This window comes from Mixophyes fleayi, chromosome 9, assembly GCF_038048845.1.
Source record: "Mixophyes fleayi isolate aMixFle1 chromosome 9, aMixFle1.hap1, whole genome shotgun sequence".
NCBI lineage: Eukaryota > Metazoa > Chordata > Amphibia > Anura > Limnodynastidae > Mixophyes > Mixophyes fleayi.
The window spans coordinates 115,976,879-115,998,855 of NC_134410.1; the positions used below are offsets into that span (position 1 = coordinate 115,976,879).

The 21,977-nt window shown below is 40.4% G+C and overlaps 1 protein-coding gene across 11 annotated transcripts in view; it reads right to left on the reverse strand.

The window, feature by feature from the left end:
• Nucleotides 1-21,977, reverse strand: part of DNM1 (dynamin 1) — a 92,826-nt gene that overhangs the window by 30,817 nt on the left and 40,032 nt on the right. For 5 of the 11 annotated variants that reach the window (XM_075185111.1, XM_075185109.1, XM_075185116.1 and 2 more), the window contains exons 7-14: nucleotides 21,072-21,214; nucleotides 17,794-17,929; nucleotides 17,370-17,437; nucleotides 15,374-15,512; nucleotides 6,167-6,253; nucleotides 3,802-3,872; nucleotides 3,182-3,233; nucleotides 720-731 (exon numbers count right to left, since the gene is read on the reverse strand). In XM_075185111.1, the coding sequence (XP_075041212.1) occupies nucleotides 720-731; nucleotides 3,182-3,233; nucleotides 3,802-3,872; nucleotides 6,167-6,253; nucleotides 15,374-15,512; nucleotides 17,370-17,437; nucleotides 17,794-17,929; nucleotides 21,072-21,214 (708 nt within the window). Of the gene's footprint in view, nucleotides 1-719; nucleotides 732-3,181; nucleotides 3,234-3,801; nucleotides 3,873-6,166; nucleotides 6,254-13,608; nucleotides 13,748-15,373; nucleotides 15,513-17,369; nucleotides 17,438-17,793; nucleotides 17,930-21,071; nucleotides 21,215-21,977 lie in introns of all 11 variants that reach the window. The other 6 variants (XM_075185110.1, XM_075185119.1, XM_075185120.1 and 3 more) reach the window with 3 other exon arrangements.

Below are 21,977 nucleotides of genomic sequence, written 5' to 3' on the forward strand. Positions count from 1 at the left end.
GTCTATATTTTGCGAATATTAAGATGGCCATCACAGTAGTTATGATGTTGGCTTTATGACCTGGGCCAGTTGTAAGATGTCTTAGTTCTGTGGATGCTGATCGCGGTCTGGAGCGTAATCCTCACACATGGTGTTAATAGCAGGAAAGGAACAGGAGGAGAGGGTATGAGGACACACAGGGAAGGGGGGGACTGAGCACGAGGAGACGGTGCATCTGGGGTTCTGTACACGGTTTTAAAAAAAATTGCTCCCTTGATGGAATATATGCCTATTTTGCAAGTGTTTCCATTGGATGCTTCAATACTCTTGATAATGTATCATATGAAAATGTGTCATGCATTGCTAACGCTATGTGAGGTAAACTGAGGTTAAATATTGCAAATATTTAACAGCAAGTTTTATTTAATACCAATACAGTCAGTGTGTAGCTCTCCAGATGTTGATGGGTTTTAAAAATAACTTTACTGGAAGAAAGATGTGTAAAACGTGTTACTTTTCTCACAATGTTTTTTGTTATATACAAGCCACATTTTGCAATGCAGTTTACGTTTCAAGAACTGATAGATTCATGTGTTATCTTGTTTTTTTTTAAGGCTTTGCAGTAGATTTGTTTGAGTACTGGAGCAGGTTGTGTCTGTGTGGATGCGGAGGGGCCTGCCAATCTCTGCCCGGATGCACTATCTCCGTCTCGTGCCATCAGCCGCTGCCGGACTACTCACCAGGATCTCATCCTGCACAGGGTAACCATAGCAACAGCAGCGGAGTGGAGAGGAGAGACAGGAGCAGAAGAAGAGGGATATATATATACATTACTAGCAGCGCAAGGTGCAGAACCAGTTATGATTTGCTGCAGTACCCACAGCCCGTGCATGACATGCCAGTCCGGCACACTCTCACCTCACACACATACAGGCACACTTGCCATGCCTGCGGTCCAAGATGCTGCACAGCCGATTAAATGCCATGGACAGCCTGGCACTGCAACCAGCCAGCTAATTTCTGTGCCAGCTGGGTGATATGATCCGAATGGGCTTTTAGTGCATTACATCACAGATGCCAGCGTAAGTAAATGTCAAACCAGACCCAGATCATGATAGCACTGGTGATCGAGTGGGGAAAGGAGTTGTTAATACAAGTTGTACCTATTATTCTGATCTAGTTATATGGTGGGACAATATTTACTTGTCCTCTGTAGAGTTATGGACAGACTAGTTACTAATGCTGCAACCAGAATTCATAGTTGCCAACATTTAAAAAAGAATACCCAACATAAGACGACCCCTGGGCAATTTCGAAATATTTTTTTTAAAAAAAAAGATATCCACCCAAAGTAAATATTTAGGGGTATATTTACTAATCTGCGGGTTTGAAAAAGTGGAGATGTTACCTATAGCAACCAATCAGATTCTGGCTGTCATTTTGTAGAATGTACTAAATAAATGACAGCTAGAATCTGATTGGTTGCTATAGGCAACATCTCCACTTTGTCAAACCCGCAGTTTAGTAAATCTAGCCCATAATGTTAATCCTCCCTCCCACTGACTAGCAGAATGGCAGAGGTCCTATACCCAGGACCTTATTGTACAAGAGATACTCACACATCCCCCCCAAGCACCTATGTAACGGGTCATTGTCTAGCCACAGGAAGAGGAAGAGTTTTAATTCCTAGAACTTGCATTTTGTACCGTGAGTATCATTTGGAGTTTCCAGACATCAGACCCCTACTTGGGATTCTAACGTTAACTATTAACTTTGGATAGATATTTAAGTTTATTATTTAACTTATACAAGCAACCAAAACAAGAGGAAATCTGAAACTTGATCATGTTCCCGAAATTGACATTAGCGATACAGTAATGGGATCCTATTACAACAACTGGTGCACGAAACGAGAGGCTGCTGTAATGGACTGTGGTAATTCCTGAACCAGTTCCGTTTTTGTGCTTCAAAACCATGGTAGACTTAACCTAATAATACTTAAATTACTTGACAATACTTAAAATACAATAAATTTGATGGCATACAATATAACTTCATCCATAACTAGACTTTCTGAATTGGTGTGTACACCTGCAACTGATGTAAATGGCTGTCATTTTGCATGTTGTTTTACAGTGATTTGTAAGGAGAGATGCTCAAACCAACCACAAAACGTTTTTCAAACTAGTTTGTCAAATTGGTACAAAAGATTCTAAAATTTGATAGAATTTGTAGAATTTTAGGTTTGAGCCAAACTATCGAGAAAGTCAATCAGGTTCCACCAAGTTTGAGCTGGTTAGCACATCTGCAAACCAGCTTGAGAACCGCAAATTCAAATAAGGGTCTATTGATGATTTTAATCTATATGTTCAAGGGCATTGAACCGGTTAGATTCAATTGAATTTGAAACTGGTTCAACATTTTTGAGTATCTCTGTTTGGGAGCAAACAGTAGACATCATTGGTGGAATCTGCTTTACAGAGAAAAGTACCAACGCACATTTTTCCTTACCTGTGTCACAGCTATATCTATGTAAAGCCTCTAGAGTGTGTAATTGTGTTAATAACATACATAAAAAAGAATGCAGGCAATCTCAAAATCTCAAATACCATTAAAGGAGTGAATAACCTGTCTATCCCATAGCTCTGCAATATCTGCAATAGAGTTCTATTGTAGAGCTATGGATGGCTTATCGTACCCACATCTTCTCTGCAGGGAAAATAAGCAGCCTATGGTACCATTCTTATTTCAAGTAAAAAGAGAGGGTGGGACCTATTTGATATATGAAGGGACCTGTTATATTATTATACGCAAGAGGGGTTATTCAAAAGTAGACAACACCTTTCTTGTAGAAAAAGGTCATTAAAAGTGAAAATCCAACCAATAAATTGCCCAATGTGTCCCATGGACTCTCTTCACAAGCCCTTCAAGAACTCTCACACTTGAACTACGGAACTCTGGGGGTTCCACGCCCTATTTTGGGTGATACACCCACCAGTACCCGAGCTACTATGATTCTTCTCACCATGCTTCTACTGCTACAGGAGAAAAAGTTGGATGGAGCTTTCCTCTAAGACCTTACATTGTATCCACTAAAACTGGAGGTTGGCCTACACAGAGGAACCGATTTATATGGAGCAACCATTGCTGTACCTGCTGTAGGTCTCAAGTACCCGGATATGGATGTATACTCGGTACTAACCTGGTTTCCAGATGCTTTCTTCTTGCTCGTTTGACTGCTCCTCTGCTGGGCGCTGCAATGAAGAGCATATGAACTGGTCACCTGCTTCTAGAGACCCTCTGTGGCCTATGTGTTCTTCAACCAAACTTGGATGGAACTAACCAATACAGGTGCAAAGTTGTACAGTGCTGTAACCCATGGCAACAACTCAGCTATTGACTTTGATCAGTCTTGTGCAAGTTTTCTGCATAGCGCACGTTTTCCCCCAGGGGCCTTTATCCGTAAATAATCTCCATCAGCTTTTTCTTATTTTTAATTAAGTATGATAATTGTAGAAATCAAAGCAAGAAATTATGTATCATCCCTCCTAGCACGGAACACTCACTTCCAAATGTCAAGAAAGTATTTATAATTAAAAATGTGAACTGTTATCAAATTGGAAAAGTCATGTATCTTCAAAATGAAATAAAAAAAAAAACGTAGGACCTTCTGGCTTGACTTACATTTAGATAATTAAAATGGTAAGTGCCTACCTTTCTCAATTGTGCAAAACGAGAAAAAAAGCAGATTTTATACAATAACAAAATGTTATCCAATGATGTCATGTGAAATGTTACATAGTATATGCTACTATTACTTACTTAGCGAAGCCAATGAAATCCTCATGGTTTGTGTTCATGTAGGCCAGTTCTATATCAATTAGCAGCATAACCTGTGGGACACGAAGCCACTTATTATGAGACGATTACTAATAATGCTTATAATGGAACATTAGCTCGTCAAACTATCCATATATTAATTAGCAAGAAGAAATAGCACCAAGTGGATGGCTTGGCACGAATTTACGACGGATGGCGAAGGTTCTATAATAATCCACCCCCTGAAACCACATAACCTCCATACTTTGACCCCTCCTGATCTACCTTAATCCCTGAGCTGAATCTTCACATTTTGTTTCTTCTCCCAACTTGGTAAGATGTTGTTGACTTGTTTTTGTGCATATGTTGTTTTGTGTGATATACATTGTTATATCTGCCCCCTACTATGTACTCCCCCTTCCCCTTGTTTCTTATTTCTGTACCCCTCCCTTTCTTACTTTTAAAACCTTAATAAAAATTGATGATAAAAAAAAAAAGAAGAAACAGTCCCCATTAAAGTCGTTCCCAAGATTAGTGCACTAGTACACTTGGATCACCAGTTTCCACAAAGGAGTTGTCCTTAGGTCTTACTTGTAGAGGGACTACTGCAGGAGAGGCATTCAGACAGCCCCGCAAATCACTGGTAGCAAATACATTATATCATTTACATTGACATATTTAGGTAAAGAAAATAAATAGATTTTTGGCAAATTTTAACCTTCTATGGGGCCAACTTAAGTTCGGGGTCCACCAGTGGATACCTGGTAACTTTAATGGTGGTAGAAGCAACTCATAAGTAAATATTTCATAGACAGTAAAAGCAACAATATTTCATTTCTAAAGAGTACACAGAGGCAATTTACTTTCACAAGCTAAAAATTACAAATATCTAAGGACATTGAACATAAACTTTATATATACACAACGATCAGCCACAACATTAATACCACCTGCCTAATATTGTGTAGGGCCCCTTCGTGCCATCTAAACCGCTGTGACCCATCAAGGAGTGGGCTGCACAAGACCTCTGAAGATGTCCTGTGGTATCTGGCACCGAGACATTATCAGCAGATCCTCTAAGTACTGGAAGTTGTGAGGTGGGGCCCCCATGGCTCGGACATGTTATTCTAGCACATCCCTCAGATGCTCAGATTCAGATCTGGGGAATTTGGAGGTCAAGTGAACAGCTTGGACTCTGTCATGTTCCTTAATTCAGTCCTGAACAAGTTTTGCAGTGTGGCAGGGCGCATTATCCTGCTGAAAGAGGCCACTGACATCAGGGAATACCGCTGCCATGAAGGGATGTACTTGGTCTGCCTTCTTCTTCTATTGCTCCATTGTCCTGTTCTAGAGCTCACGTGCCCCTTGTAGGTGCTTTCGGCAGTGAACCAGGGTCAGCATGGGCGCTCTGACCGATGTGGGGCTACGCAGCCCCATATGCAGCAAGCTGCGATGCACTGTATGTACGGACACCTTACTATTATAGCCAGCAGTATCTTTTTCAGCAATTTGCAAGTAGTTCTTCTGTGGGATTGGACTGGACTTGTTAGCCTTCACTCCCCACACACATAAATAAGCCTTGGGCACCCATGACCGTCACCGGTTCACCAGTTGTCCTTCCTTGGACCACTTTTGGTAGGTACTAATCACTGCATACCGGGAACACCCCACAAGACCTGCTGTTTTGGAGATACCCTGACCCAGTCATCCAGCCATCACAATTTGGCCATTGTCAAAGTCGCTCAGATCCTTACACTTTCCCATTTTTCCTGCTTCCAACACAACAACTTTAAGAACTGACTGTTCACTTGTTGCCTAATATATACCACCTCTTGGCAGGTGCCATTGTAACGAGATAATCAATGTTATTTACTTCACTTGTCAGTGGTTTTAATGTTGTGGCTGATCGGTGTATATTGTGACAAAGGGAGGTGTTTGCCACAGGCTTCTAAAAGAGGAGACTGGTTTTTCACTGGCAATCTGCAGAGAGAGACTGCAAACAGAGTGACACATTTGTGCAGTAGTTCACCTAAGTTAAAGAGATACAGGTGGAGGACATATGTGTGACAAAATAATAGTAAAGAGTCTGATTTAACTTACGTATTTTTAAGTAGTTTAAAAAACAACTTTTCCACAGCAAGCAGCAGCCTGACAGGGTGTGTCTACAATCACACAGAGCACCTGAAACAAACTCCCTTTTAAAGGCAAGGTGGGAGTGTCATCTGTCCATCAAGTTAGGGCTGAGGGAGGAGTGTAAACTCTTTAAACCTGACTGCTTTATTGCACAGTGGTGACCGCTGCCAGATAGTGGCTGGTGGCTAGGAAGCTGGTCTCTGTCTATCTAGCGTTAGTTCTCCAGGGTTCTCACCTGATCTTTTGTGCGACCCTCTCTCTCCCGGATATGTGTGGTGACAATCCTTTCCATCTCTTCCCGTAGATGGGGATACTGACTCAGCTGTGGAAGAAAGTGCAGATCTATGTGGGACACAGGTTCTCATATACAGCTAGTCACAGTGCAATGATAATGACTGACTATATATAAAAGTAATGACAAGTATTACGAGCTCAGATAAAAAACATCTGCAATCACTGGCACAGATATAATATTATGGTCCCTAGCTGCCAGAGTGGTCACACAGAATAAAACACACACACATATAATATATATATATATATATATATATATATATATAGCCAATAGCCAGCATTATTTCTAATACTTAAAGTTGCATCCTCAGAAATGTGAAAGGCTTTAGGGATGCAAATATAAATGCTGACTGTCCTTATCACTACAAGTGCCATATTGTTTACCTCTGTCAGCTTAGTACCAATAAAGTGCTCAATATTTTCAACCATGGTTTGACTTATAATTAACTTTGAAATAATGAAGAACAGCTACTTAAAGGATGTTTTGAGTTTTTTTCCAGATGGGAATTCCAAGGTCTCCAGTGTATTCACCTCTCCAGCTAAATCTCAATCTCCTCGTGATCAGGAAGACACAGCTGCTATCATAGCATCCAATATGGAGGAACCTGAACTGCTAGCCAATCACAGCTCTGATTGCTTCTAGGGATGCTACGTTAGCAGTGAGTATAGACCAGAAGAGGTAAGTGATGGAAACTATGGAGCTCTGTATAGGGGTGAGGTTTTATTGGGATGGCTTCTACTATAAAGCTGTATCATGGAGAATGGAGAGCTGTATACTGGACACTCGGGTTATGAGGCTATATAATATGCTGGACATTAGAATAATAAAAAGGTTCAATGTTTGGTAGTTCCGCACTGCGTACAGTGTGTGCTCTTGTTATTAGGGACTGATTGTATCTATCATTGAGTTAGTGGGACTGACCTCCTGATTAAGAGTCATCATTGGGGTTTTTGGCAAGTTGAAAGTCACTTATCTACTGACCTCTTACGAGAACTACCAGGTTGTAGTAAAAGGGACATCCATCCGGCTTATCAGAGACCTCCAGAGGGAAAATGTGATTCCAAACTGGCTACCTCTCCGTTAAAGAAAATGCTATAGGAATATTCATCATTAACAAGCAAATTACCATGAAACTACATGGTGATTCAGCTGCTACCAGATACCCTTCTGCTCTCACCTCCGTTTGATTCTACCGGGCTCACCATCAAATACAACAAGATCTCAAGTCATGAATATTTCTTCCATGCTAATAGGTGGTGGTAGGCACACATTCACCATTGCCAGGACAGTCCTACTGAATCCCCCAGCATGTAAACAAACTATGTAGTCTGAAAATTACATTTTAAAGCCCCTGTTTAGTGCTACATATTTAGTCTATTATGCTTATTAATCACTAAGGGCCTGATTCATTAAGGTTCATAACTTGAGAAACTTCTTATTTCAGTCTCCTGGACAAAACCATGTTACACTGCAAGGGGTGCAAATTAGCATTCTGTTTTGCACATAAGTTAAATACTGACTGTTTTTTCATGTAGCACACAAATACTTGATAGCTTATTTGTACACTGAAATTTAAAGTTGATATTTGTGTGCTACATAAAAAAAACAGTCAGTATTTAAATTATGTGCAAAACAGAATACTAATTTGCACTCCTTGCATTGTAACATGGTTTTGTCCAGGAGACTGAAATAAGAAGTTTCTCAAGTTAAGAACGTTAATGAATCAGGCCCTAAGTTCGTGTTATGATAAGTATTGTACTATTAGAATTATTATACTTCTGCCATGACTGCCTAAATTCCCACGTTGCCGTGGCAACATGTCTTCCTGTTTCCTACAGGGGAAGTCAGGACACACAAATTGGGAATGCAGAGCAGTGAGGATATCCCGACTATATTTTCTTAAGGGATTAAAGCAAGATTCTTCCAAGATGTTTACAATTCAAATAGCGACGATCAAATTATACCGTGCTGGCACTAACTAATTATCTTCCCAGTTATCCAGCTCAAACAGTCAACAGCAAAACATTTATCGCCTACCTCACTTGTATAATGAAAACAAAATATATTTTTTTTAAGTCTAGAGCTCTGACATATTAGAAATAGTAGACATTTGGGGGTAAATTAATCAAGCTGCGGTTTTGAAAAAGTGGAGATGCTACCTATAGCAACCAATCAGATTCTAGTTATCATTTATTTAGTACATTCTACAAAATAACAGCTAGAATCTGATTGGTTGCTATAGGCAACATCTCCACTTTTTCAAACCCGCAGTTTAGTAAATATACTCCCTGCTAAAATCATACAATAGCAATGCTAAGAAAATGACTTATTTATCTAAATGACCTCTCTGGCAGCATTTTAATGAAAGTTATATATTTTTAAAAAAGAATGAATAGTGCCCATTTTACACAGTACTTCATATTTTCACCACACCATTGCTGTTGACCTCCATAGCCAAAACTCAGCCATGTCAAACAGGCCTAAATTACTCAACAACTTTATTGTAACACCAAAAACACCATAAACAGCATAATAATGTTGTTGGGTTTTTTTTGAGGCAAGCTACATGGCTGACATTTTTATCCAGTCTTTTTTTGTGTAAAGGAAAATAGTTTTTGTTCATTTAAATATGCCTATTAATGTAACGTCACATTTTCTGATCCAATACCACAGAAAAAAAACGGAGATTTCAGTCATAAAATCGCGGCGATGTCTCTCAGCGGACTGTTCCGGAGACACAATGTGGTTCTTGCGCCAAATTGAATCTGGCCATCTGTGAATGTCATTTTAACTTTATTTTGATTATAATGTTATATACTGTCAGTCATGTAGCTCAGACCTATGTAAAGAATCTTAGCAAAACTGAGTAATACATTCACACGTGGATCCCAAGCAATTGTAGAACGAAAAAGCAACATGCAAAATAATATAGAAGAACAGACTAGACTAGAGCCTGGCTCCATGTACATTCTCACTCATTGATCAATAACAAATTTAATACAGATTTTGTTTTGCATGTAGTGTCATCACGATTATCTTAGTAAGGATGCAAAATGTTACCCTGGATCAGTTTTAGGAAGGAACAGAAATCCCTGAGCCACGTTTTCAGCAAAGTTTTTTAAAAACCATTTCTTCTTACATGTAATTTATATGTTTACAGTTTTTTAGTCACTTTCTTTACCCTAGTATGGTTTAATGTCACGTGCCACTGATTTTAGCAATGCTTTTGTCCAATCCAGGTTTCAGAGTATACATATGTCACCAATTATCAGTCTTATGGATAATTGTAAGGACTATCTGCATAATTTAATAGTCTGTCTTGCACATCGTTTGTCAGGAAAGACAGACGTGTAGTGAAGGCCATGGGTTCCCCTTCTAGGCCACCATACAATTGGGATTGGTTTATTTATTTCTCATAATGGTCCAGGAATTGGTGGACTATACCATTGTGAAGGCTGGAAGAGGATAATACAAAGATACCTGCTGAATTCAGGGATGTCAACCTCACCCACTTCATTCTGTCTGTCCCAGTATTTACCGATCACTTTCTGACTGAAATAAACCGGGCAATTAATTCCTAAAATGGCTACTTTTTTTTTTTACACCACTTGATAAGTGAGCCAACGTTCATTCAGTCAGAGAGTTAGCGGTAAATATATACGAATGACAGATATCTCCTATATGAAATGGATCAGGTTGATGTGGATTACACATTATTACTCAGGTTTCCTCTAATTATCTTCTAGACGGGTGTAATAAGGTCTACAGCAAGCCATACATCTTCAATTTAATTTAAACAGCTAGGAAAATTGTATGATGGTTTGTGAATCATGTGTTCCCTTGGAAAGTAATGGATTATGAGGAACAATGCTGAATGCACAGAAAACCAGCAAGAGAAATGCAAGCACGGAGGATACAGTACATGCTGAGCAGAGGACATGCAGGACGTTTGTTAACCCAGAGATCACTTTCATTTCAGGGAAAGGCACAGCCAACTATATCATAATTATATACATATTATTTTCTTTCTTATATCCAGAATTACAACATAGGGCTTTGTGTATGGTATGTTTTCTACACATTTACATTTGTATCGATAAGTAGTCAGCTGACATTTTGAGAATCTAGCTCATAAAATATGTAAAAATAAACCGTCCCCAGACTCCCATGGGAAGGGGGACACGTGATTGGCATGCAGGAGTTGATTATTTTCGTCGTGTTTATACACTCAGCCAGCAGATGATCGCTAAATGCTAGTGTGTGGGGACATTTGCCGATCGCACTATCAGACCCAAACATCATCTGGCTGTCTGATATTGCCTGGTCGATCAGTGTTTAGACCGGGAAAAAGTTCTTGGTAAATAAAATAAAGCAATTTTTATGGAGCCCCCTGAACAGAGCTTGCCATAGGCACATGTCAGCTTGGCCTATAAGGTAAATATAAAGCAATCCTGCGAGATGCACCTTGGGAATATCTACCCAGATTAATTAGCTGGTCCTATAACCTCACCATAAAGTGAGACATTGAGATAAACGCTCTAACAGCACACAGTAGTTTTCCTGGTAGGATATAATAATGATAGAGTTGTCAGAGCCTGTCCCTGTATATTAGGATGAGTGAAGCCACCTTGAATATGAATCAGATCAGTATGCTTTCACACAGCAAATGCACACAGCTTTTCTCCCCTGCTAACATCACTATTTCCCTAAGATCTACTAAAACGTAAGAGGACGACCAACTTTATATTCAATTCTGTCACCCTGTTTGGAACCAGAGAGGTCTGTAACACACTGTAATGCAGACAGCAGGTTTTAAAGGGGCAGCAAAAAATTGAGAATACAACAAATTATAATTGTTTTATTGTAAAAGTCTAAATTAGTGATGTCAATCTCATTGGTAGATCATTGGTAGATAATAAAAGTGACCCTATTTGCATTTAGTCCCAGCCTGACTTCATAGACAGCTTTTGCAAGGAAGGGATTAATCTGAGCTGAGAAGCTCACAAACCATCAGCAAATGAATCCTGTCCACTCGGATTACGAGATCTCTTCTGACCATTTGTTATTATTACCTGTCTGCTGTCTTATTATAATGTACATCTAGGCTCTAATGCATATTTATATTCCTGCCCTTCGTTTTGACTTATCTTTCTCTGGTATATTTTAGATAGTATCGATACTGAAACCAACAATACGGCCACAGGCTGAGTGCTTGTATACAGGCCACAGAAATCCAAGGTTACTTCCAATATCCTATATAATTTACAGTAGGGATGCAGAACAGTTGGGAGGTATGGTTAAACGGTTGTTATCCATGTCCCCCAATTCCTCCAAGACATTAGTGCTAGAACATCATATAGCATATGATACCTTAGATTGTACGCTCCTCTGAGCAAGGCCATCTCTCCTCCTGTTTCCACCACTTCTAACTCTGCTCTCCAGCTACTTAGCCCTTCTCCTCAAAGGTCCTCCACCCCACATCCACTTTCGCTCCCTCCTCCCCCCTGGGAGTCTCCCTGTCTTCCGCGCCCCCCTTCTTGGGCCCCGTCGTTTTCGGATCCTCCCTCCCCCTTCCCCGCCCTCTCTAGCTGTGCATTGAGCGTACTGAGTTGCTGTGTTTACTGTACTGTGCTGTCTCCCATTGTATTGTGATTTTGTTTGTCTCTGTACGGCGCTGCGGATGCCTTGTAGCGCCTTATAAATAAATATTAATAATAATAATAATAATAATAGCATGATTACATTATGAATTTTTACAAGTAAAAAGGGTAATGAGGTAATTAGCTTTAACATCAAATTCTCAAAGACGTGATTGAATAGTATGAGGTAAAATTACTGTTAAAAGGTTACTGTTAAAAAGTAACTGTTTTATGCTTTTTGTCACCGTATATATTTAAAGTGTATCTACCAACTACACATGGTGGAGGTAGCCATTTTGTGGCCTCAACTGATATTCATGAGAAGCAACCTATGAATTTACTAGAAACATGTGACAAAAATGAAAGCCTCTTGACTCACTGATGTCACTGGTTCCTATTGAATTGATGCTACTTCTCATGAATATTCGTTCAGCACACAAAATGGCTGCCTCCATTGTGTGTGGATGGCAGGTACACACCGACATTAAAATGGAGGATATTTCTGTCTTTCTTTATTTAGCATTTTTTGCTGTTAAATAATTTTTTCTTTAAAGATTTTGTTTTCGTTGTAAGTTGGGGTATTGAAAGACATGACCGTCAGTGTACTATTTCTGATTAACAAATAAAGTTTTTTTTGGTGTTTGATCAAAATGTGTATTTCTCTATCTCACTTCTAAAATCCGTGCATAAATAGTACATTTACACACATCTAGATATTGCTACCTATAAAATACACTAATGAATGCAAATGTAACTCCAGAAAGCTCAATATATACAAGTAGCCCTTGTCTTACCACCAGATTGTAGTCATTGCTATGGTTTCAAATTGGTCAAAAACATTTATACAAGACCAACCAAATTAGTCAGAAAATGTATCTGAAAAAAATCCTATTGCCTTGCATCAGATTGTTGTGTTTACAATTAAAATTAGGTATGTGTGCTGGATGATGGTTTCTTTACAGACGGACAATTGAATTGTGGAATATATTCACAATGGCTGGAACTGGTCGCCAATCTGGCCTTTCAGTCATCAAATCATTCGTCCACAAGTGATTGAATGGGTGTGTGGCTGACCAGCTTTATTCAAGTTGTTATCTAAAACTGTTTTGCATCATATTTTTATCGCAACACAGAAGTTAAGTGAGTAACGCTGCCTATATATGAGCAGGCCCAGGGCCGGATTAAGGGAATGGAGGCCCCTGGGCTAAGGGGGCCTCCATTCCCCCGTGAGGGCTCCCCCCCCCCCCCCCCCCCCTTGATCCGAGACTACAGCTCGCCGGGGAAGGACCGCAGTAAAAGTGCTCAGCAGCACTGATCGCGCCGGGGGCACCCCCTCCCCCGATGTATCAATACTGCTGCTGAGCACTTTAAAGGGCCCCCTGGATGCCCGAGGCCCCTGGGCTGTAGCTCAGTTAGCCCTATGGTTGATCCGGCCCTGCAGGGGCCTGGTATGTTGTATCTAGTCCCCTCCGCACTTGAGTACAATATTGACCCTTTTTCCAACAATACATGTGTCATAGTTTTTATGCAAACAGTACAAGGCTTAAGGTGGTGTATACCTAAACAAAAGAACTGGTTGTTCTTATATCCCCTTTGAGACAATTGCATAGTTTTGTGTTGCAGACCACTCTGGACAAATCAGGCTTTACGGCAGCCTCCTGACCTCTTATATATGTATACATCTATTCAGTAAGTGTATCCGACTGAACTGTGGCACGTGTCCTTCCCCCAAGCTGGTTTTACCTTTTCGCTACACTTTCGGATGGTGGAGGTCAGCTCACTTACTACCATATCCACACACTTCAGACTCGGCTCCTTCAGCTTCTGCACCTGCTTTTTCACAATGGCTTCAAAAGCGAGGTCAGGCGTAAAGAGTCCAGTCCTGTGCAATCAAAGGTGAACCTCCGGCGGGGGTTGGGACATACATCAAGACAAGAGGGTGGATAGAGAGAGTGGGTGAGAGGGGAGAAGAGAGGAAAGGGACGGAGAGAAGGAAGATAAGAGATAGACCAGAGGAAGGAAGATTAAGGAGACAGAGAGAGAGCCAGGAGAGATGGCAGAGAGGGAGGATGGGAGAAGAATGAGTTACGTCCACAGAAGAGACAGTGAACAGCAGAGGGAAAGAGAGAGACACAGGAGGGCAGAGAGTGAAAAAAACAGAGAAATACATGAGGCAAAAATGAGAGGCTGGTCACTGTTTAGGAATGGTTTAGGGAAAGGAGCGATGGATAGCTGGTGGGCAATGGCTATATGAGGAAAAGGACTGTGGTTAAGAGAGTAAATAACTCTCTGTTAGCCTAACCCTTCATTAGGAGCCATATGGCCAAACACTGGGGGGATAAGGCAGGCGTTTCTTAATTCCTTTCTACAGAATACAGGGACTATGACAAAATGGAGGTGGACCAGTCCCTTAGCAACTTCACCTTGCATCTAATGAGGCTGTAACTATGCCCCTTAGGACAATATATTATTTTCATTCTCTAAATGTAAGTATCTGTCATCTTCTTCTAAATGTAGCTGGCAACCTGATTATTCATTGATAATAAGTGTGTTAGATATTGTCTTAATTGGTGCCACCAGTGGGTAACTTGCAAATTGTTGCTTAATGCTGGCCACACCCGGCTTCAGCCAACCCCAGCCGTCATGATCATTTTTCACTTTGGCCACACATGGGTCTAGATGGGAAGAGATCCGGCCATTCGGTGCTTGGGCCAAGATCCTTTCTAGATCACATGTTGGCCTGTTGGTGCACACAAAGTCCGATGGTGTTCATCTTCTCACCCAATATATAAATACGCCCAATAATAATCCAACCAATTCCGATCGGATTATTATGAGTCAAGACGCTGTCATCTTGAAGTCACACACGTGGCAAAATCAGGCCGTGGTTGTGGCCAGTTAACGATAAGAGATTGAGCACCATCCGAGAAGTTCAAATAAAAAGAAAAGTGCTGGAGATCAGATACAGAAGTATAGAGAAATGTATAAATTGTTTTGAAAGTAATGACAAGTAATGAAGAGAAGTAGACCGGGCCCTTTCTCTAGACACAGTTTATAAAAGTTGAAAAAGATGCTTTAACTGGACTACAACAGCATTGTCCTATATTTGTTGTACGAATGTTGTTGGGTGACAATTTCCATTATACCCAGCAACGATAAGCCTGCTTAGTCTAGTCTGGCATAGGATGTCTTCCTTAGTTTTCTAACATACACACTAACTCTACAGATTATATCTTAATACACACACAATTCACACACTCTCACAATCCTGGTGGCTTTAAGATCCTGTTTTGTGATACTCAGTCCATGCAGTAGTAAAAATAAAAAAGACTATACTGTAGGGAGCAAAACTCAAATAGAAGGGACTCAGCCAATCAGAAGTTGGAAGCTTGTGAGACACTAGTCTTCCGTGTTTCTCATTGGCTGCATCCCTCGGTCATGCCGAGGCTGGGGATATCACATATTTTGGAACTGGTGCACAATCCAGGTCTGAATCCAGAAGGGTTACCTTCTTGGTGCATTGTCTAACGGTACCAATTAGTTCGGAAATGACCATGTCGACACATTTCACGCACGGCTCTTTGATCTTCTTCACTTGCTTCTTGACGATGGTTTCAAATGCCATGTCAGGTGTGAAGAGCCCAGTTCTAGACACCCGACAAAGTGAGGCAGGTAATAAGGAGAATAAGCATTACCCACCAGTGATAATGTGATGAGCTTGGAGGGTTAACATATTGGCTAAATGAGGCAACGCCACTGGTAGCCACAAGGCAGTTTGACTATATGAAGGTAAACAATTTTTGACCTGGACTTCTAGCATACTGACATATATTAGTTACAAAATATTCTAGTACTAAATAAGGGAGAGTGGGGAAAATCCTAGCTAAGGAAAGACAGAAATGGAACATTAACACCAGTAGGAGACAATTCTGAAATCTGTTCCTAGGTATCAGTGTAGAAAAAGCGGTGTTACCTACAACAACTACGTTTGGTTTTTTTAACTGCACTATTAAATGACAGGTGTAATGGAGCAGGGTCTGTGGTATCTCTCATCTTGTTCTCCAGGTGTTTGTAATGTCTCTCTATTGTGTGTCTGCCCTACTGAGCCCAGTTTTAGTGAGTTCTCAGCAACCTCCAGGAGTAAATAAGCTTATTTGTACACTTGGGGCTGCTGGAAAATTGTGTGGCTTCTGCTTCTCTCCAACCCTACTCTGGATCTTTTTGATCTATGCCTTTGTCTAAGTCTTAGGTGCAGCCTGTGGCCTATGTCTACCATCCTTGTCTTACTTTCTAGTTTCGTACATACAGTCTCCATCTCTGGTCTACAGTAGCTAGATTCACAAAAACTGGGCTAGATTTACTAAACTGCGGGTTTGAAAAAGTGGAGATGTTGCCTATAGCAACCAATCAGATTCTAGTTATCATTTATTTAGTGCTATCTACAAAATGACAGCTAGATTCTGATTGGTTGCTATAGGCAACATCTCCACTTTTTCAAACCCGCAGTTTAGTAAATATACCCCACTGGCTGACTACCAATTTTGGTTTTGACCCCATACTGTTAGTTCCTTCCTTGGGATTGTATCTTCACTCAGTTAACCAATCAGTGATTCCCTGATGACGGTTATATTAGGAGAATATTCTATTTTAGAGGTCGGCAATACAAATGTTTTTTTTTACTTGTCTTTAGGATCATCCTACTTTGTACTGCGCAATCTTTCATCATGTTATATCACCCATCCGTCAGCACTAATCTTATGTTAATATGCAAAAAGTGGGTGTGGTTTTGCTAAAGCCACAATAAAATGTCACGTTGATAGAATAATGTACAATAGACCGTTTATGTTTTATTATTTTTTCAACCAAATCAGCTCTCCATATAAAAAATAAACAAAATATAAAGTAAGAAAACACAGAAATAAAATACTTAATAAAGAGTAAAAAAAGTACAAAAAAAAATAATTTTTACATCCTAAAGACTTTTTAGTAGAATATGGCATATGGTGTTAAATTGGTTAGTGTTTCCATAAAGTACATTTTTAAGAGCATTTTCAGATTCCTCTACTTTTATCTACCACGGTCAATCACCTATTCTTCACAGTTACCTGAGGAATAGATTTCATAAATGTCTCCCCAATGAATTAAAATTTGACATTGGATGTGTTACTTATTTATAATGGCACCCCCCCTGACATACTTTGTCCCAAATGTCAAATATTGTTAATAAATTTTAGAAATGTGTGGTTTGCTACAATTACAATATGTGAAATGCGTGGTGGGGAACCCATTGTGAAATGCGTGTGTGGACTGAGCTTTGTACGTAAGTCAGATTGCTGCCTTATTCTCCCAGTGGCAGCGTCAACGGTTCTAAGAAGGGTGAGGCATCATTCTTAACAGGCATCGGAGGGGTTAGTGATTATGATGAGGTCCTATAGGGAAGATTGCTACAGGGGAACAGTGTGAATACATACGCCGCGTCAAGCCGTTTCACATGCTATACTTGCCGGATGCCATGGATGTTCTTGATAGCGTAGCTGATCTCTCTTCTCAGATCCTTCTCGTCAAACTCCATCTACATTCAATGGAAAGACTTTTAGTGGTGTGACGGGACAAACAGCAATGATGAATGGAAGAAAAACTCTCAAAAAAACACTACGAAGCAGGAATAGAAAATATCTGAAATGTTGTTGCTGTACAAATTCCTGATGGCCAAGAAGCTGTCATCCTTTCTCCAGTGAGACAGGAAGCAGTGTTTGCATTAAAGGAGTGAGCCATCCTGCTGCTACCTATTGCATTGCTATATCTTCCAGGCTGCCCTCTGTGTTTTTTAGCCATGCGTTTATATCATTAGGCACAGTTAGCACAAAGCTGCTCTCTGCATACACAGAGAATATTTTACAAAGTGGACAGCAAGCGGTTCAGTCGTACCTTCACCAGCTCGAAGGGAAAACGTTCATGGAAGATCCGATTAATCCGTGCACCTCCAGACAGCTCATAAGTATCAATCTGGTCCCCGGAACCTTCAATGCGTTTTTCAAAGTCAACAGCGAACTGCTGCACCATTCTGGAAGAGAAAAAAGATGGTCACTGAGAAACGGATTATGGACTTTGTGCCAAACACAGTACATTTGACGTTGGCGGATAAAGAGCAACAGGAAGCTATAGGCCTGGGTTCATTCTCTAAACAGCCCAGTGGACTAACAGTAAATAATATCTTGGACCCACACCTATAGGTCCTACGGTTTGGCCTGATTGCCAAGTTATCAGATATGGGTATTATCTCTGTGGTGTCAAATAACAACATAAACATACCAGTTCTAGTTGTTGGACACAAAAAAATGGGTTGGGTACGCTTGACCGATGAGGAAAAATCCGACATCGACAAGTCCTACAAATAAAATCCGAATTTCTGCAAAACCGATTTGAAAATAAACAGACTTACCTTGAAGCCGACGCTGGATATCTCTGATTGGATCACCATGCTGACAGCAAGTTATTCCGATTGGACAAGTGTTTGGCACTGCAGCTTGACGTCATTGCAACATCTGTCAATAGAAATTTAAATTGGCAATGTGGGGACCCGTAAGTTTAAGTGTTTAAACACTTAACCTGACATTGCCGCTTTTAAATTTCTATTGACTGACGTTGCGATGATGTCAAGCTGCAGTGCCGAACACTTGTCCAATCGAAATAACTTGCTGTCAGCATGGTGATCCAATCGGAGATCTCCAGCGTCAGGTTTAAGGTAAGTCTGTTTATTTTCCAATCGTTTTTTCAGAAATTCAGATTTTCTTTGTAGGGCTTGTCGATGTCGGATTAGTGAAAACGATTACCACCGCAAAAAAATATATATATTTTCACCTAGGTAGATTTCACTCGATACATAGAACAATGCCTGGCCAGTATGGTCAAAACAGTCTAGTTTCCAAATATGATAGTATGTGCCCACCATCAGACTCATACTGTTCACAATACAGGATGCGATAAAAGCCACAACAACTAGTAATAACAATAAAGAACATGTTTACTCAATATTTTTGATTATTTCAGTGGGTTTTTATAAGCTCTGGAGATTACTTTTAATTTTTAATGGTCAATTGTAGATATCCATCACATATTTTAGGCCCAGGTTGATTAGTCCCAGACTCACCCCTGACAGTGCTACAAAAAGCCACTGGAAAAGGGGACAATAAAATAAATATATAAGCCACAAAGCTGCTCACAGCAACCACAACCAAACATATATTAAGGGTCTAGAGGCCTGTTATAGAGTCAATGAACCTAAGAAAGGCCTTTGTGAAAATGCTGACTAGTGAAAACTGTATCTAACCTTCCAAAAAGGAAAAGTGGAGATGTTGCCCATAGCAACCAATCACGTTCTAGCTATCGTGTTCTAGAAAGTACTATTGCAGTAATAGCTAAAATCTGATTAGTTGCTATGGGCAACACCTCCACTTTTACTTTTTAGAAAGTTTGATAAATCTACCCCTAAAGCTCTGACACACTCCAGTTAATTTTTAATTAGTAATGAACCTTCCAGGAATACACCAATGTTAAATAAATAAAATTATACAATTCCAGGGGTATATTTACTAAACTGCGGTTTTCAAAAGAGCTGAGATGTTACCAATAGCAACCAATCAGATTCTAGCTGTCATTTTGTAGAACGCACTAAATAAATGACAGCTAGAATCTGATTGGTTGCTATAGGCAACATCTCCACTTTTTCAAACCCGCAGTTTAGTAAATATACCCCCAGGTGTTTATTCCCGCTAGTTATTGAAATGCATCTTCAATAGGAGTCTGGAATTGTGAAAAATAAACATTCTGAGTAAAATTGGTTTTCTGCCTCTAGACATCTATAATTTATTGATCTGTGCACGTCCTCCTCCAGCCCTCACTAATTACATTGCATGTTCTTTCTAGCTTCCTTTGGTACTATTTAGTCATGTATTTATATAATCAGGCAGAGTTGTTTGTATTTTTTGCCCCTGGCTACAACACAGCTCTGTTTGGCAAAAGCACTGAAGGAACCAACGGCAAAAACAAGAAATTGTACTGTTTAATGTGAAACACAGGAATCCCAAATAAGGTTATTTGGAAACTAGCTCCCTGTATTGCTGCTTAAATTGGTGTTAGCACAGGGCGGGAGCTGCCAGTAGGTGAATCTAGGCAGTTGCCTAGGGCAACAAGATTTAGGGCAGTGTTGGCTAACCTGTGACACTCCAGGTGTTGTGAAACTAAAAGTCCCAGCATACCCTTCTAGCAATAAGCTGCTATATATTGGCAAAGCAATGCTGGGACAAAGTATGCCACTCCTCCGTGACTGCGGTATCCTGGGAGTGTGGCGCTGGTCTATGATGTCAGAGCTCAGCGCCACACTCCCAACCTATGGAGCAGAAGATGCCTCCCCCTATCTCCTGCTAAGGTAAGAAGGGCACCATTGGAGTTTCCGCAAACTTTGTGTACATATTACATGGAACAACGCAGTAAAGCTCATTAAAGGGGTTGTCTATATTTGGTTAACCCTTTCTCTTCTCCTAATGCCCTCCAATGATGTCCTTTGGTGGCAACTCACACCCTTTAGACCAACGCTGTCACCTAACTGAAGCCGTATGTCACAGGAAAATAAGCAGGGAGCACAGACCTCTGAGGACCAATCCCATCCTAGCAATTCTGCTGATAGGACAAGAGGTGTGTAATGAATGGGCCTGATTGGTGTATTAAGTCACTGGTTTCCATCTCCCACTCAGAGACACCAGCAAATCCCAGCATGCTTTGTTCCAGTTCCAGTCGTCAAGTAACACATTTCTTGCGGAGCACTTTGCAGTATTTAAATACGCTGTAGGAAATATTGTCCTTCAGATAATCTCCCATCTCTATCCAATACAGAGCCGCATTTACCACACACTTTCAGGTTAGGTTACCATTATCCACATAGGATGTGCCCCCTGCTTTTTTTCCTGTAACTGAGGGCTGCAATAAGGTTATAGGAGTGCTGGGTTTGAGGGACCCAAAGCACTACATGAGGGGTACATTATGTAAAGCGAGGATGCTGTCCAAAAATGGAAAACCCTTTAAACAATCTTTAATTTACTGTGTTCCGCTATGTGCATTAACGTAAGCTAGAATATCGGCAAAGGTGAAATGTTCTGCCCATTGGACGGTCTACAGGCTGAAGGAGAGATTCAGTGACCACCACTCACTGGAGGAGAGCCTTGGTTTTACGAGCTGGGTCATCTGGACGGAAATTCTTGTATTCATCCACTTCCTTCTCAATGGACAAGAGTTGGCTCTGCAGCTTATTTCGCAGCCCCGGTAAAGTGTCCCGGATGTGATTGGTCAGTTGCTGTAGGAAGAAAAGTCATACATCACTATTATGAGTGTAATCAGCTCATCCTCTATCATACGCAGTATATACCACCTATCACATGCTTTGTGATGTGTCCAAGAAGCTCCAGGTTCATATTGTTCAGATCTTACTTAGTAATAAATCCTTTTATAGTTCACTAAATCAACACCTTATTGTGTACATCTATTGCACAGTATGAATGACAAGTATCAATCTGACAAAAACTCTGTATACTAAAAAGAAGATCTTCAAAGACTGCCCCATATAGTGTTTTCTTAAGACACCTTTTAAACTCTTTGGTGTACTAGTCGCCTATACACAGACAGTGATCACACTAGTTCCAAGTAAATTGATAGCTTAAGTATTTGGTAGCCCCAAAAAATGTCTGCCTCCATTATGTACAGGAGCCAGGTATGTTTTAAGTGCTCAAATGTACAGACAGAGCCTCTGACTGCTGGATTTAAATTGTCTATTCACATTGACAGTTGCTTGGCCAAAATTTGTCCGAAGGTGTCTGAAGAAAGTGATCCTCTCTGTTTGGGAAATATTCACTCCTCAGTGCCTCTGTAATTGAGTGGGGGGGGGGTACACTAATATAGTTAATTATTTGCCGTGGGGGCAGAATTTGTCTTTAATGTCCACTCCTGGGATTGCTACAGGTTCCTCAGGACTCGTCAGGTTTAACCATCTCTGCTTGAAATAGAAGAAAATCTCAGCTCCACATTTACTGAACACAAAAGCTCTCATCCTATAATATTAG